At 33.5% G+C, this 18,892-nt stretch overlaps 1 protein-coding gene across 1 annotated transcript in view; it reads right to left on the bottom strand.

Annotated features, from left to right (window-relative positions):
- Positions 1-18,515, bottom strand: part of LOC116346582 (Krueppel-like factor luna) — a 481,191-nt gene extending 462,676 nt beyond the window's left edge. Inside the window, exons 1-2 of the mRNA XM_031776720.1 lie at positions 18,366-18,515; positions 10,401-12,464 (exon numbers count right to left, since the gene is read on the bottom strand). Coding sequence (XP_031632580.1) covers positions 10,401-10,502 — 102 coding nt within the window. The 5' untranslated portion in view covers positions 10,503-12,464; positions 18,366-18,515. The remainder of the gene's footprint in view (positions 1-10,400; positions 12,465-18,365) is intronic.
- Positions 18,516-18,892: the final 377 nt, after the last annotated feature.

Raw genomic sequence — 18,892 nt, 5'->3', positions numbered from 1 at the left:
AGAACAAAAAATGTAAAACTAAAATGTATATAAATGTATTAAAGGAGAATGAAATATGTTCTCATATGTATAGTACAATAAGATAGAAATTCCCGAAAATGTATTATTCCAAAAACCACATAAATACACACACACGCTCGGAGAGAGGTACACAAACCACGTATATATATATATATAATTTTTTCCTGTAATTGTGATCGGGAAAAAGACAATAACCATTAAAAATTCGAGGGGGAGAGAAATGTGCTTCGCTGTCACTGCTGCTGCAGCAATGACAAAAATAAAATACAAAACAAAACGCGCGTAAACACACGCACACATATTAACCGTGCACGCGGATCACATTGCATCATCTCAAAACACACCGTCGACAACATACATGCGAAGGCAAATTAACGTTTCTTTCGACTACTTTTTACGTGTTTATTGTGGGCATTTGTTTTGCTGTTGTTGTTTTGTTTTTCGTTTTCAATGCTTCTCCCATTTCTCCAGATCTAGCTTCAGAGTCAATGTTTGTTGATTCGGATATTGCTCCGAATGATCTGTCGCATTTCACTGATTCTCACATTTACGTTCCGATGATTTGGTTTTCATTTTCCATGGGATATATTTTTTTGAAGTTTTCGCGGTCAACATTTTTTGTCTCTCGTCATTTCGAACGTGCTAAACACGGATGTCACAATTATCTCTTCATGGCCTCAGTGGGCATTTGAACGCGTTAAAATAACGCGTTACACCGTTTTTTTTAGTGTATCGTTTACACTTTTATGTCGACACTTTTGTATGGAAGTTTTACACTACTTTTATGGTGTATATTTTACACTGATAGTGTATAGTATACCATTACACCACAGATGAATACTTTACACCAAAATCATTGTCCAAAATACATTGCAAAAAATTTCGGTATATTTTTTTCACGAACGGTGTAAAATTTTCAAGTTTTCGATAGAAGTTAAAAGTATATTTTTCTTGTCAACAAATTTAATAATTTTTCCTCTGTAAGACTACAATATTTTGGATTTTTTGTCGTTTCTATGCCCGAAAAATTAAAACGAAAGGTAGTTCTTCGACTGAAATTTGAAACTACCCCCTCTAAAATTTATGCGCCTTTGATATTATGCCGATTAAATAAAAATACTTTTTTTTGAAAATTTGCAATTTTTTCTCATTTTTCATTTTTACTTCAAAAAAGCAATTTTTTGCCCTCAGATCATGAAAATATTGAAAGATCAGCAATATTGCAATAATTTAAGTCCCAATATTTATGAAATTAATTCATTTTAATATTCTTGAAGATGTGATTACAAACATGTCCTCCATATTTCCATACTTCACACGACAAAAATTATCAAAAATATGGCTGCAGTGTATATTTTCCCTTTTTTCAGTGTATTGATTACACTGGATATTTTTGGTTGAATCGGCACACTATTTTCGGTGTAAGGTATACACCCCAAAAGTCTGATGTATATTTTTCACTACTTACGGTAGTGGTGTATATTATGCTCCAAAATCCAGTGATTTATTTATACCATGCGTGTTTAATTTACACTAGATGATAGTGACGCACTGCGTTACTTAAATTTCGTGTATATTTTTCCTGTAAAATTTAATTTCAAGGTTTCTTTTACACTAAATATCGCAGTGTATTTAATACACCGAAATTTACACCAAAAAAATGGTAAAAATACGTTAAATAATTCAAATTTTGCTTGAATACACCAAAATTGGGCAAATACACCGAAATTTTTTGCGATTTTACACTACTTTGAAAAATTTTGCCCACTGAGGCTTCTTGTGCTTGCATACCATGCAACGACCGACCAAACAAACTGAATTCAAAATGAATAAAGTCCGTTGTACGTATCGCTATCAAGCTAAAAAAAAATTTGTAAAAGTAGAGAAAAATACTATCAACAGTCATTCTCAAGAGATGTACATTGATTTTTTTTTTCGGTCACGGAGGATCTTTACGTAAACAATCAATCTAATGTTGATTGTATGTAGAACGGTTTTTAAATATTTTATTCTGTTATTGGACGGTAAGTCAAGCGAAATGCGTACGAAATCGTGTGCATCGAAAATGATGCGTGGAATGTTCCAACATTTCGAAATACCGTCTAAAATTTGACCATAGTTTTGAACCCAACTATCATAATTCGTGTTGAGATTCGTCGGTTCTTTCGTTTCGGTGAGAAAATATGCAATAAAAAAAACTTGTTGATAAAATGGGGTAAATTTATGCGATTTATGTCGCGTAAGTAACGACAATGAAGAACGACCAAGTTATTTGCTTGAAAATTTCAAATAAAATATGCCCGATGATAAAGATAAAATACGCTTTTAATGTGTGTTTTTGCAATGGTGTCCAAACATTTTGAAGTTTCTCTCTTTGCTTTTCAATGGTGAGCCAAAGCCATTATGCTTCTTTTTTTTCCTCGCGTGTATTCACGTCACATGAAGTCAGCGTACACAAATCAGAAAGTACAGAAAGCGACCACACTGTGTTTTAATGTCATAAATCATCTCATTTTTCATAAATCATACGCTCAAAATATACTGCAGAATTATTATTATTATGATGATGATGACGACGACGATGATGAAATGTATATTGCCAGATCTATGGGACGGCAAATGATTACAAAATACAAGGGATGTTCATATTCGTGCGTTATCACGGCACAACAATAATTGAAATGCTTGTGCCGATGCTCGACATAAATGGTTGAACAACAGCCCGCGAATTTGAAATTTATTTGCCAAAAAATGCGATGGAAAGTCGTTATTTACGATTGTTTGGCCAGCCGATTAATTCAAAGGGAAGTCACTCTTTTAAATCAAATACATGAACTCATGTAGAACGCTTCGAGAGAAAAAAAGAGAATGTAATTCCGCATGACATTCATAAAAAGAAATCAACTGATTGAATAAAATCAAATGCAATACAAAACATGTATGCGTGTTATGACAAAATACAATAAATAAATTGGTTGAAAAACAAAACTCTCTGTACTCCAGACATAATGGGTTTTTGTTATGTGAGATAAATGGGCTTTCGGGCTGCATAATCAAAAACGTGTCAAATTTACTCTTCCACTTTAAATGTCTCTCTATTGGCACCATTTCTTATTATCATTCAAATGCCATGAAACATGAGACGGAAATTTAGTCAGTTTTTTTTTAATGTTTTGTTGTCGGCTTTTATTTCTGTAAATTATAAAAACTTGACAACGAAAAAATTATTTTGATTTTTTTTATTTCGTTTTCAACTAATTTTATTATATCGAATTACCCATCCAGAGCAGCATTTATGCGCCGCTCGAATAGAACAAAATATTACATGCACACAATATTAAGAATGAAATTTCCTGCCACTTCATGCATAAAATCTCTTCCGTCTTAGCACTTTAAATTTATTGCCGCTTTTTTCTCCTATCGCTTTTTTCACACTCCTTTCATTTATTCGCCTCTAATTCAAGCCGGTTCGGAACACTAGAGAAGAGTCAACACCAAATAATTTCAATACTAGATAAAAAGCATCGAATGTCAACCGACCAACCACCGCAAACATCACGTATACACTTTTTCTTATATATATTTTGAAAATTTCGGTTTGAGCGTTAAACTTTGATTGAAAATCAAATCCATTTAAATTCAAATCCGAGAGCAATTTTGCAGTCAAGTGTAGATTTTTTGTTGTTGTTCATCGCCACTTTAGAAGAGTATTTTCTCCCTCATTGTGTATATATTTGCCGCATAGCATGTTTTGTGTTCTACATTTTGGCTGATCGAAATGATTTATTAACCATTGGTTTTTATCTTCATCCATTTCGGGGCGGTGATTCTATGCAATGCAGTGTTTCTGTTGAAATGCATTGAAAATCATCTTGGTCGGTCACACAGGAAAAAAGGTGAATGCGGCAAAGTTCATTGTTCAAGCACAACTTTCTGTTAATGGAAATTACATATATACATATCTATGTATGATTTAATTAGTTAAGAGAAAATGCCATGACCATAGATAAATATGAATCATGACGTAATCGACAAATTGACATATAGCTTGCAGAATGACGAATGCAAAAGATTTGGCATAAAGAACCCTCCATACATATACGACACAGTTTGGTCGTTAATTTTTACCGCACGATTATCTGTGTTCATATTTGCAACTGAATAATAAAAGTGCATTTGGTTCCGCTTAATATTGTTTTCTGTTCCGAAAAATCAAAATTGGTGTTGGTTCAGCGGGCGTGCCGAATACATTGTATATTTGTGGTGTGCATTGATTAGGTCAAAGTGGACCGGGTACACACAAATTTATTGTCTGTGCATTTGTTCGGTTGTATTATATCACATATACATATGCATGGGGTTTTTTAGCGCAATTACAATGATTATCTCTGTAATATGTATCCGTGACGACGGTCATAACCAATCAATTGTCGGGTCGGTGAATTGTTAGATTCGGAAAAATGGTGTTAGCAAGAGCGAGTGAAAGAGAAAGAGAGAGAGAGAGAAATATGCTGTCATAAACATAATCATAATAATTGAAACGACATTCCAATTGGCCTCGTGGTGCTAATCCGAAAACATACCGAACCGTCTTTTTTTTCTTTCCTCTCCCCAAACACTCAGACATACGCATGCATACACATTTACACCGACCGAATTTTATAAGCGAATGATTGTGCATCGATAAACAACATGCAGTCAAATAATACTCACTCTCTAACGTTCAATCGTTCGGTCGGTTAGCGAAACAATATACACCGAACGATACAGAAAATTATACCATTTTTCTCAATATAATATTTTATTATTCTGAGCGCGGGTGTCATGAAATGTATTTTTATGATTCTATGCTACAAGTGATTATATGTGCAATGGATCTGTTGTGCGTGTATGTGTGCATGCATATGTGTTGGCGTTCAGTGCATTTTTCTGTTGTTATTCTTTTTATTCGATTACATAAAAACCGTATAAATGTGTATATTGATATAAAAATTGAATGTCGAGGATGGAAGGAGAGTGCGTGCGTGTGGAAAGAGAAAACAAAACTGACACACAACAAAGAAGGAAGATCGCAAGAGAGAGAGAGAAAGAGAAGAGAATCGGTCCCGCGCAAGTGGATTATTGTTTAAATATTCTCTTTCCATTGAGCTAGGGAAAAAAGAACACAAAGAGAAATACGTCGAATCGAAAGATATATAACAAAGTCAACAATAACAATCGTGTAGAATGTAGCATGTAGCTGTGCGCGATACAAACGATTTTTTTATGAAAACACACATGCACACGTGAAGATTTTGTTTAACGGTGCGAATGAGTTGCATATGTATCTGTTGGACCGAATGAAAGATACTGTGCGCGCTCGCGTTCTAACCAAATTCACAAAAAAACCTTCCACCAAACTAAGCACACATTATAATAAATGAGAAATATATATATATATATATAACAAGAAAACAACAAACTGGTTCCCGGTTGTTGTTGTTGTTGCTTTTTTTACTTCTCTCTTCAGTTTTAACATGCGTTTATTAAAATTCTCTTCCAATTGAAGTACACACTTTTCTTATGAGTGAATTTATACATCTTGACGATTTTGAATGTGTTTCTTCGACCAAAATTTTCAATGGATGGCGTTTGTGTATATTCGTTATTTTCGATACGATGATGTGTGAGAGAAAATACACATTTTATCAAAAAAATGCATTTTTTGTAATTCAGGGGAATCTCGTTGCTCGACAACAATTTATTTATTTAACCTGGTGTTCGTTCGCTTGAGCCTCGTCATTATTACGATGTGTACAACAAGTGTAAATGAGAACTTGTATTATCTTTTTTCGTATTTGCATTCGATTCTCATCGCTAAAATAATCTCAATAGATCGGCCACGCTAAAAAAAGAAATAGCCTCTCACGCTATTTTTCATTTTTATTAATCACGCGTAAATCGTGCCTTGCGCGCCTCGTAAAATTCTTTCCGGACTAAACACAGCCGGGTAATGCTTAACAATATGATGCTCCACAAAAGAAGTGAAAAAAAAAACAACGACTAAACAAATAAATATAAATGAGGTATGTGCATAAATTCAAAAATTTGAGTGTTTCTTTTATATTTATGTGGAATTTGATGTTTAGCACCTACAATTCTTTCTTTTTTTCAAAATAAACTTATCGCGTTGTACTGTTCTCTCAAAGAACAGATGATTTAGCTCTGTATCTTTTTCTTTATTTCGCCCATTCTTCAACATTAATTTGCTCACATTTGCAAACAATAACATAAGCATTAATTCAGGCGATGAGATAAATTTTAAATGCGCGAAAATGTTTCCGCCGAGCGAACGATTTCCAAAATAATTTAGAAAATGTATTAAACACACAAAAAAAAGTGTGTAAACAAATTATGACGAAATCGTCGATTATTCCAAACACATACCTATATATAGACAAAATGGCATAGTTAAAAAGGATCCATTCAATTCGGGCAATACTATAAACTAGCATAAATGATGGGCGATGCGACACAATCATGCGATAGATTCAATTCCATCATCGTTCTCCGCTGAAATGTTTCAACACAATGGAAGTAGAATGTTCACTCATAAACCAATAGAAAAACTTGAAAACATGATTTTCATTTTATTAACCTTTGTGCTTTCTCTTCATTTGACTGAAAATGGTTGATCGCGACAGCGCACTGTCGCAGCAGACATTTAAAATGCACTTATTATAAACATTTGCAGCGCAATTCAAATGTCAGCGAAGAAGAAAAAAAGAGAGGCGAGAGGTGATATTAAATAGAAAAAAGGAGCAAAGCAAATGGCCATGGATTAAGAGCGCGCGCGAGGTTCATTCGCTTCGATGGCGTCTTTAAGGTGAATATCGCCAATTGTATTTTTTTTTATTTGTTCGCTCCCTTTCATTTGAAATGAGAGCAAGCAACGGAAAAAAGTGGTGAACGAAAAAAAATCACATTGTGCGCCAAAATGAAAAAGGAAAATTAGCAAAGCGGGAAATCGTATAAATTCAATGGGAAACTCTTTAACCGAGAACCGATTTTTTTCTCTTCTTTTTTCTCTCTATCTTTCGTTTTTCGCTGCTCATTTTTGTTCAAACTTCTGCTCGATCGCTTTATTATCCCCGATATATGTGTGTATAATGTATATATCGTGTCCGACGTGTGATGGCAGTAAATTTGTGAAATAAACATGAAGCGAAAAAGAGTGAGAGACTTTCTGTGTGAATCAGTGAGTATGGTTTTTTTTCGGCCCCGACTTGAGAGATGGAGGGGAGACGTTGGGCCTGACTCCATTGGTGTGTGTATTCTGTTTGCATTCGGCTCATCTTTCTTTTGGCCGACTGCTGTTGATGCTCTATATTCTATTAGAAAAATATTGCTTTTGCATTGTGTGTGAGCGCTCTCTGGGTTTTTGGCAAATAGCCAAACACTGGATTCTAGCAACAAACATTGAACATTCTTTTTGACGTTCGCTTTCTCTCTATCTAACTCTTTGTGTCTCTTGATTTCTCTCTGTGAATAGATGTGCATTTATCGCAATGTTTCGGAATTTCGTTCGAAATAAAACAAACAAAAAAAAAATAAACGAGAGAAAGAAGAAAAAAGTACGGCCATATTTTTAATGGCCGTCCTTCTCAGACTTATCGGTAGATGATTCGGATTCTCAACTGTATTTGAGCGCATTCAGCGCGCATTTCAATTCAACTAGATTCAGAGCTGATGTTGTGTGTCTGTGAATGTGTCTATTTATTGTAGGTCTTTTTTTCCCTATCATTCCTTTAACTTTTTCATTTTGTTCGTGTCTCAGATGATTGTTGCTGTGAGTATTACGACACATTGTTTAACGTTTGTGTCATCATCGGTCTTGTCTTGGAAATGGTTATACATGTGTGTGTATACGACAGTTTTGTCTGAAGAGTTTAACCGTGGACCACAATGAAGAAATTACGTGTAAAAAAAGACATACATAAAAAAACACGTGAATTTTGTTGAAGAACGAGAGATACAGAGAGAAAGCGTACTGTGCGCGTTCGTTGCTAAGATTCGCATGTTTACATACAAATTCGTTAATTTTATTCATACACACATTAACAACATGGCAAAAAAAGACCGAATCATCGCATATGATTATTTTCTATTTGTTTTCACTAATTTGAAAAATTCGACATATGGTGAAATACAAAAAAAAAACAGAAGACCATTCGCTAGCCAACTCGCGACGTTGTCGCCGAATAGAACAGTGAAAAAACATACACATTAAAAAGAACATTTTCGTAAAGACGAATAAAGATGTTTTGTTTTTTTATGTCCTCTCATCTACTTGCTCTCTATTTCGGAGGAGCCATATTTCTTTTTTTCGTTCGTTCGTTCGTTGTACCGTTGAAACATGCATAGCCGTTTCGTATGCGAAATTACGCTCGTAAAATTTTTTGGCAAAGAAATATAAAACGAAACAAAAATATACACGTTTTCAAACAAACACAAATCGTGACACATACACACACACACAGAGAGAGAGAGAGAGAAAGAGAGAGAGAGAGAGAGAGAGAGAGAGAGAGAGTGAGAGAGAGAGAGTGAAGAGAAGCCAAAACATAAAAATATTTTGAGTGTCCGAAGGAGAATGAGAAAAGTGCATAGACAATATATGAGTGTGTAGACGGGACACGAGAGAGGCGATAAATGAGATAGAGAGTATCAACGAATATAAAAACTGTCACATATTGGCCCAATACGCAATATATCATTGTGTCGCATTACGGCTTCAATATAAATTTTATAAGATTATACCGTCGATTCCACATTCATTGGGTACAAATCTGTTTTCGTTTTTAACAAATTCCCTATGCTGCTACCACAGCCGTTTATTCTATTTCTTGATCAATTTGGTATCAACCGATAATGCATTTGCAACTTCGAAAACATTATTATAAGAAAAATCCACGAGCTCACACTTATTTCTCAAAATGTGTGTGTATCTGACGTCAGTGCAAATGCCATTACTATCTAATGCTGGTATTCTTCTCTTTTCGCTTATTCATTTTATGTCAACAACTAGATTTTAGACGATAATATATTCTAATTTTCAAAATTATTTCTCACAACAGTCAGAAATTTCGCATGAAATGACATTTAACTACAACAATGTTTGATATTTGCGGGTAATGACACCCTCGGTTTTTCTACTGCTAGTAAATTTGACCGGTTTTTTTGTATGTAAAATCGTTAGGCCACAATGAATGGGTTTGTTGTTCAATAACATGGAAATTTCGGTCGTTTTTTTTTTCTTTTTCTTCTCAATGGGCTCGAACCGAATTCATCAATATGAAAAAAATTCTAACAAGAATTCTGCTGATTATAAAATCAAATGGAAATTGAAGGGAAAGATATAAATAAAAATGCCAGTTCCTTGTTTTGGAGGACGGAGTTGAATACACCACTTGTTTTGCATTAAAATGCAATTTACATGCAACGCGCGCCAAACAACAATACCGAGAAAAAGAAAACATCACCACAAAAAAGGGTAACGGAATCGGCCATTATATAAATTCATAAAATAGAATTTGTCTCGCTATTTGAAATGAGTATGCATCGTTTTTCTTACAAACAACGATTCAAACATTATTATCATAACAAAGAGGGTACCGACAAACACTCATTTTTCCATTGAAACCATAACATAAAATATCATCCAAAAAGATTCCAATTAGACAACCATAGACACATTCGAAACAAATTTTCGAAAACATGCTCCAGTGTCAAGTCTTATTGACTTTATGGAGACATTCAGATTAGAACGCCGCTGATGAATGCGTAATTTTGTCACATTTTTCAGCATTCATAATAATGCCACCCGTTTTTAGTAATTAGTCGCATCGACGAATAAATACATTGAATTAAATTAATTGAAGTTAACGAAAAAATATAACTAAGTTTAAATGGGTAATAATCTACTAAATACTAAATGATCTGGTGATGGAATAAAAAAAAAAACAAAAAACAAAAAACAAAATTTTGATGGAAAAAAAAATGGTCAACGTGTCTCGTTCTCTGTATTTTATTCACTTATACTCATTTTCATCTCGATGTATATGATGCGAGAGGCATTTACGAGACTTATCATTGAACTTTCAATTTATTTCTGCGAATTTTCTACAAAACGTTTTCCTTCGATCTTTTTGCTCTATGTAATTCTTGCCTTTAGAAAAAAAATATATGTACGGATTCATTTTAGGGCAAAATAGTAATCCAATTACTTGCCGATTTTGTGTGCGAAAAACAAAAATGAAATGGCTCAATGGAATCAACGATTTTATCATAGCCATCCAATGCAATAATTCCATCGTATATAAATGAAAAAAAGAATCACTTGCCTGTTGCCATTGATCTTCGATCGACACTTGTGATGAAAAGTATCCGGTGTCGTGTATGTCTTGCAATTCACGAAAAATGTTTCCACTCGGTAAGATATCCATGTTTGCGGTTGCCGTTATTTCTGCTTGTCGTCTTTCTGCCGTTGACCGATTATTTACGCAATTGTCTTGAATACAATTCAAAGTTATTCAATAGCAAATCGAAAATAAAATTAACTATTTGTTCAATCAGTTAATCTCAACTGGTTCGCACACTTTATTTTCTCTTCTTTTTTGGTTTATCAATTGATATTTTTTTTCTTCCTTTCTCTTAATTCTTTATTTATTACTCCTTTGTTTTCTTCAATTCTTTTTTCAATTCAAATACTTATTTTTTTTCATCCAGAAATCATAAATTCTCTTTTTCCTTTTCCACATCAAATGCACGTATCAATATTAAAACTTTTTTTTGTTTTGTTTATTTGATCTGTGTCTGAGCGTAGATGTTTTTTTTTTTGCTCTAAAAAACTTTTTTTTAACATACACGCAAATTTATACATATACACAATCAATTCGTTTTTATCATAATGCTCTGCAGATTGAGAGCGTCGTAAGTAATACGTTATATATCGACAATTAGATTAAACATTCACTTCTTCGCAGATTTAAACAAAAAAAATTGTAATCACTCATACACTGTATATTGCATAGAAACAACCAATTAATTGCATTTTATATTGAACCGAAAGAAAAATGAAGCCCGCACACAATTTGTCGCTGATGTCGACTATTTCGAATTTATTCTTCGTTTTGTTTTGTTTTCAGTGGTTATTTTTCTGACCAAAAATTCTTTTTTTTTCGCTCGTCACAAACAAATTTGTGGCCCCGTTTTTTTTGTGTGTTTGATTTTTATGCAATCACGAATTGAACAAAAAAAGAAAGATCAACAAACTTTTCGTGTTATTAATCGTTGATCAATTCAATATATATATAAAAATGTGCGCCGTCGCATTTATAAAATATATAAATTGATTTGCGCTGAGCTTGTGCTATTCGATAACGAATAAATGTGATGTGGATATTTCGAATGATGGTTGGTTTTTTGTTCTTTCACTCTTTCTCTTTCTCTCTGTCGCAAATGAATGGCGCTTATACTGGTAAATTTAATTTGATTTTGATTTATTTGCTGTGATGTTCGGCAAGCAAAATGGTAATGGGAAACGTTTATTTGCAATAATTTCTTGTACTTTTGTGGGGACTTGAACTTGGGATTTCTTAGAATGCTAGCTAAGCGACGTTGTTGAATGGAGCAACAAAATTTTTGCTGTTTTTTTCGGTGTGCGTATTTTTTCACAGTGTATTTGTTTTCGGTTTGTCAGAAATTTTTGCTTTTTCAATTTGATTTTATGTATTCTGCAATTTCTTTGGACTATTATGACACATTGAACTTTTTCGGGAACAAAAAAAATATTTGATTAGGTCGATGGTTTTTACATTTGTTATTGTTGATTTCGGTAATTTTTCCACCATAAATCACTAATTTTTTTGTGTTTTATCGACACATAGTCGTACCTTTCTTCTTTTTCTTGTTCAATCTCTCTTCACAACACTCGAGAATGAATTAGAATTCTCGCACTCACTTTTCTACGGGATATTATGTGTTTGTTGATTTTTCAGTTAGCCGTTTTTACTGCCGCTACTGCTGTTGTATATTTTTCTCGCTTCTTTTTTTCAACGAAATTTTGATTTGTTTTTCTTTATTCAATATATGGGCGAGCACTTGCATTTAACGTTACTTTTGATTAACACTTTGAATTTACTAATCGATTTAGTATTTGGCGTTTCAGATCCATTGAACCCGTTGATTTATGTTATGTTTTTCATTCGAATTGAAATTTTTCACGCATTCACATTCTTTTCCTTTTTGCTTGATTGGATGTTTGTCATCTAGATGCGAGAATAGAAGTGAACACACAAAACTCACAATAACTCGTTCATCAACGATGAAGCGAACATTTCATAGCACGATTTGGGTGGCAATTTAATCGCGATTATAGCAGACAAGAAATACGCTCACATCAAATTCTGAAATGAAACAAAGGAAGAAAAAAAACACACACAAATGATTAATCTCTCTTTGGAAGTTAACAAGCGAACATAAAATGTTTTGCCGAAATTTATATATACAATAAAAAATCAAATGTATAATTTTTGGAATGCAATTTCTCATATATGTAATCGAATATTCGCCGAATATACTAGAGTGAATTAAAACACCTTATATAAAAAAAATCAATCATAATGATGTTTATCCTTAAGCGAAGAATCAAAAGATGAAAAATTCAAATTCAATATTTATTATTCCATTTAACTAACTGCAATTTTTTAAGATTTCATTAAGATCCCAAACATGATTCGCGTGGCACCACAGTGGTATGAATGAACCAACCTCAACAATGACGCAAATATTCCTGCATATCGCTCCAGAGAAGGCCGGTTCTTAATGATTTATTTAAAATTTTATACAATTTTTTTTTTCGATTAATAATAATTTCGGTGTGTTGGTACTTTTTGATTGTGACCCCGAATGATGACAAAAAAATGAGCTGTAAATATTGGTGTGTAAATAAAAATATCGAACGATGGCCGAGGTGTGCACGTGGAATGTGGTCGGTCGTTTAATAATTTTTCATATATGTATCTTTTTCGAGGCATTTGTTCAGATGCGGCATTTGTCGGTGTGGTGGTGGTGACGCAATTTATAGTTGTTGTATTCGTTGCATAATCATCATCATCATCGGTGCAGTTGGTTATTTGTTCATTAAGCAGGAAAATGTGACCGATGTTGACCAACTGTCAGGAGCAATTTTTTTTTGAATAAAATTGGTAGAACACAATATGCATTGTTGCTTCGGAAAAAGCAAGAAAGAATGGCAGAACACACACCGAAGAGAGAAAGCGGCCGCAAAAAAATGGCGCCATAAAATAATGGCAATTTTATCGAATAAATTCTGATAGAAAACAAATGGCTTGCACATTGTTCTGTGCACAAACACAGTATCACCGCATATGCATCTCAGCCATACCATTTTCATGTGCATCTTTTGCATAAATTCAAACGTGTGTGTGTGTGTTTGTGTGTGTTTTTTATACTCGTTCCACCTTTTGTTTCGACATTTTATACTTGTTTTTATTTGACATTATTTTATACATAAATAAATTAAAATAAATTAAATCGCCAAATGAATTTGAACAAAAAACAGCGAGAGAATGAAGTGTGGCCAAAAAAGCAAATGTTTGTGTGTGTGTATGAGCGGAAGCGCGCCATGCAAATAGATAGACTAGCAGCACCAGCAGCATCAACAGTATGCAATCGGCCTGTCAAATAATCATTGGTTTTGTGTGCTGATATAAAATGAACAATGAAAAACAGAATCAAACATATATTTTGAAGTTACCGAAAATTGTATAATATGGATATATATGAATGAGAGTGAGAAGAAAAAAAAGAACCCGAAACGAATTTGTTCTCGTCAAATTATAAATTTCCTACGATTGGACAGTTTTGTGAAAATAGTGCAACCAAAAACGTTTAAATTTGGTTCACTGAAAATGAAACAGAGCAGCAACAACAACCACAAAAATGTTATGTATGAAAATTCTTGTTATTGCTTTACGGATTGATTGTTCTGTCGCGTGCGTTTTATTGTTGTTGGGTATTGTTTGAATCGAAACCAATGTTTCAATCTCTTTTATTTGGCAGAAGTGTTGTTGTTGCGTTTCACTTGTCGGATGCATAAAATGGAATTGTTTCACACACATACACATACATTTTGGCGGATCGTGGTGCGCGCATTCATGCACCGCGCTCAAATGAAGAAAAATGCCGCAATAAAGAGCTCTAGCTTGTTAATAAAACCGAACCCAAAGAGAATCAATACAAAATGGAAATAAATGCTTGCGAGAGAAAATAAACGTTGTTGTTTTTTTTCTGTTTGTATTTTGGTGTGGTGCGATGCCCACTCATATAAAAATTGCGATATAGATTTAAATATCATAATGTGTATACTCCCATTCTGTTTCTCGTTTGCGCACTATTTAGCTGCGAGTTTACATGTCAATTTTCGTTCATTTGAATTAGTAAATTGGAAATATTGTGTGTGAGCGAGAATGAATGAATGAGTGTGTGTGTGTGTGCGTGCAAATATTCGCGGTTATTCAATGACTTTATGAAATTTTATTAAGAGAGAATGCGAGAGTGATTCATAATAGCTATTTCGAGCTGATAACGAACTTCATTTGTTGTTTCTTTTTTATACTTGAAGTTCTCGTCGGTCGTTGCTGGTTTTTGTCCTTCTTCTTCTTCTTTGTTTGTTTTCAATTCGTTCGACTGGTCTTTCGTTTAGCGCTATCTCTGTCTAGCGCAGCTGGCAAACACACCTACTTCATTTTATCATAATGTTTAAACATTGTTAAAATACATTGTGCACCGACACATTCTATATGCCGAACCATATCGTGAATTTCATTTTGTTAATGGCTCACCATGCGAAGAGCAACAAGCATATAAACAGATAGTGTTCATCGCAAAACCGACAAAATGAATTTATCTTGTTAAACTAACAAATAAATAGCCGAAAAAAGCGCGTACACACATCACATACAAAGAGAGGATATGCTCAAGATACGCTATCAATGTATATTGAATTATACATTGCATTCCGTTTCCATATTAATTCAGTTATATGCGGAATCAGTTACGAAGGTCATTCACAAATAATCATTCTTATTATTTTTAAGATGGCATTTATAAATTTTTAAAAATCTCTATGAAAGATGAATGGTCGGAATGCATGACATACAACAGAAACCTGTTGTGTATTTTGAGACGCATTACAAATGAGATTAAAACATATTGCCGGATGCATTCATCCCCATTATCATCTCAACAGTGGTGAATCACCACAATCAATAAAACATACAGGAGCCTATGCTAATATATCCTACACAGATATCTATCGAATTTTAAATGCCAATCTCTCTCTATCTCTATTTTGTTTGTGCTTCAATTTAAATTCAACTCAAACAAACACATCGCATAAAGCACTGACCGTATCGCCAGACAGACAGACAGACAGACAGACTGGATGCGCTTCTTTTGTAATTTTAGATGCGTGTGCAACGCGAAACTAAACTTGATTCTATTACACAAAATTGTATAACAACATTAACAAGTGCAATGTATAAAATTGCGCTCGTCGGTGTTCTCTGCATTTAGGTGACAAATGGATCGAATTTTATTTTATTATAGCATTTCACACACACATACACATTTTAAACATTGAAATCACGTATTTTTAGTGGTTTCATTCAGTCGCGGTGGTTTACTTTGTTGTTGTCGACATACGACAACTGTCTTGCACTCGTTTTTCAAACGAATTACATTCGGCAAAATTTCACACACATATATCACTCTATTGCACATCATGCACTCGAATTCGAATGAAAATCACATACAAATATTTTCAATCATCGGCAGCAAAAAAAATGCAACAACAAACGACACATACACTCATTGGCAGGCACAAACAATTTTAAATTTTGAAGTTCAAGTCCAATAACAGATACACAGCATATGCACATCGAATCCATTAACACAAAACCGGAACGAAATTTGTTAATTATATCATTTGATGATGATACTCGTCACAATATCGATTCTTTTACACAAAAACATACACACACACACTCTATCTCGCTAAAATAAATTTTCTCGTTTAACTCTCAGCACCAGCCATTTGACTTAACCTTTCAACGAAATGATGCACATTTTGTTTATAAATTGAATTTTATTTTTCAAACTGGTGTGATGTTTTTATAATTCTTCTTGTTTTTTTTTTATTTTCAACGACGTTTGGCATTTTACAATTTTTCGTAAACAAAAATGATACTTTTTTTACTTTGAACGGAACACAAGCCTCGTTCATTTTTATCACTCTAGAGTCTTTTTTTCTTTCGTTCACTTCAATTTAAAAGACAAACACAAGCCATCCAGCGTATATGTACTATAGAAATATAATAGGTTTTCAATGGCGAATAATTACAAAAACACAAGTTTGTTTGCCATATGTGAACCTGCAACATTGGCTTCACTCACATGCTCTCTGTTGTTCAGCAAAATTCCACCACCGATTCACTCTTCAATATAACTTTACGATCGTAAACATACGGCACCATACAAACTGATTCAGAATTAAATAAAACAGATACAAAATGAATAAGAAACTATATAATAACACACACGCATACAAAGATAATGAAATGATAGCGAGAGAGAGGAGAGAACAACGGCGCAAGAAGAAACATGAAAGAAAACAAATTCACTTTTTATTTTAAAGAATTCGCTTATCGGTTTCGATTGTGGCTGATAATATTATTAATAACAAATGAATGACCAAATAACAACAACAATTGTAAAATAGCATTCATACTGTAAAAACGCGAGTTTTTCATATTTTTTTCTCGTTCGGCAATCTTTTTTTTTTCATTTTATGGTAAACTAAATGTAAGTAGCATTTTTGTGCATAATTTTTTTTACTATTGTCATCCGTCAGCTAAATATCCATACTTTTGGTTAAAAAAAAAACAACATTTGAACAAAAAACTGAACGTTTCAAAGTGATTAGAGCAATGGCATTTATAGCTAAAAAAGGCCATCACGTATGCGAAACAGATAATAGACTGTTTGGCGTGTGAGTCGTGTGACGTGAAAACGATGGAAAAGAAATGCAAAGAGAGACAGAAAGAAACAAGAACGGAAAAAAAAGTAGCGCGAATTATAACATTAAATAAACGATGGAAGAAGAATTATTATTAACAATGAAGTGAAATTGAAACACTGAACAATAATCACACATTAGCACTTGACGGCGTATACATATCATACAGTAAATAGTGTATCATTAAAGAAGTCGACGACAAAATGCGAAAAACGCACAAAATTATTACACTAATTAATTCTTTCGATTCTTTTGTTGCTCCGGTTCTTCTCTGTCTCGCTCATTCATTTCTTTTTCATTTTCATTCGTTAAACATTTTTTTTTTTTTGTGCTTGGTACAAGAATATCACTTGAATCGAATGAAGAACAACTGTCTTAGAGCTTAAAATTGCCAATTGCTGTTGTTCTTCTAGTTTGATTTTGCAAACTTTAGCTACTATTTGCTCAATTCTGTATTTGTCGACAGAAAATCAAACACATACGAATAATTGAGATTCAGTTTGAAATTTTTCGTCTTGATTTTATGTTTGAAAAAAAGAAGCTTTTTAGACGTTTTTCGCATTGCTTGCGTTCGGTTGTTTATTCAAAAATCAAGTGCACCAAATACACAATTCGTTCACTCGCTCTTGCTAAATCTCGAATCTCCGATAAGTATATAAACAAAAATATACACATAATCACGGTGACACACTCTCACGTTTTCGTTTTTGATTTTTTTTCCTCATAAATTTTCCGTCATAGGCTCTCTGTTTGTTTATCTTTCTGTTGTGATAGTGTATCAGCACAAATATTTAAGAAAAATAAAGGTGAACTATTTCTCTTTTTTTTTGTATTCCAGTAAAATTCTTACGAAGTTTTTCATATTTTTCGATAAGTGTTTGTGCAATACAACGCGTGACTAAGTGTTACGAATACACATTTTTTTTATATTTGCAATTGATTTTTATTTATTTTGGTTGCAATTTGAGAAATGAGATAAAAAAAACTAGTAAAAATTCCACTTAAAAAATAAACCACAAGAAAATGAAACCGAATAACTGTAAAACTGATATTATTTTCCTTATAAAAATATATCAGTTTCATTTTTTAAATTTTTAAACGACCATACTTTTAAATTCGAAGCAAAAAATCACATGACTTTTTAAACATTTTTTTTGAAGAAATTTTCTCACAAAATAACGAAAAAAATATATGAATAAACACTAACTTTAATTTTTTTATTATATCGTCGTCGATAAATGTTTCGTAGCTCATCGAAATGAAACAATCTGTAATATTCTCGGATGTTTAGATTCAAGATAAATAAATACGAGATACACGCATTTGGAAAATGACTGAGAAATCAATGTTTCTACGATGCCGGCATATACGAGACTAACCAAACAAATCCAACCGGAATATTATAAGACTTGTCTCCCGCCATCGTTGTCGCACCGCTCGGTGCATGCGTTTGTGCTTGTGTTGCGTTCGCGTGCGCGGTCTTTGATCGCTCATTTCCACTGGCTCCTCTCTCTTTCACTCTCTCTCTCTCTCTCGCTTTAGTACACACGCTGAATGCACAAGAACCGTGCAACGTATGCACACAGAATGCCGAACGGAAGCCGCAAATGTGCACTGACTGACAAAACGAGACGCAAACACGCGCCCGAGCTATTCCATATATTTGATTCATATATCCAACCATTATGGATGATGACTTCAATGAAAATGCCGTGATTCATTCTAAAACCATTG

Source organism: Contarinia nasturtii, unplaced genomic scaffold (genome assembly GCF_009176525.2).
Source record: "Contarinia nasturtii isolate CC-2019 unplaced genomic scaffold, AAFC_CNas_1.1 Cnas_scaffold_1565, whole genome shotgun sequence".
Taxonomy (NCBI): domain Eukaryota; kingdom Metazoa; phylum Arthropoda; class Insecta; order Diptera; family Cecidomyiidae; genus Contarinia; species Contarinia nasturtii.
The sequence above is the reverse complement of the archived record's forward strand: the minus strand, read 5'-3'. Positions and strand labels throughout refer to the sequence as shown.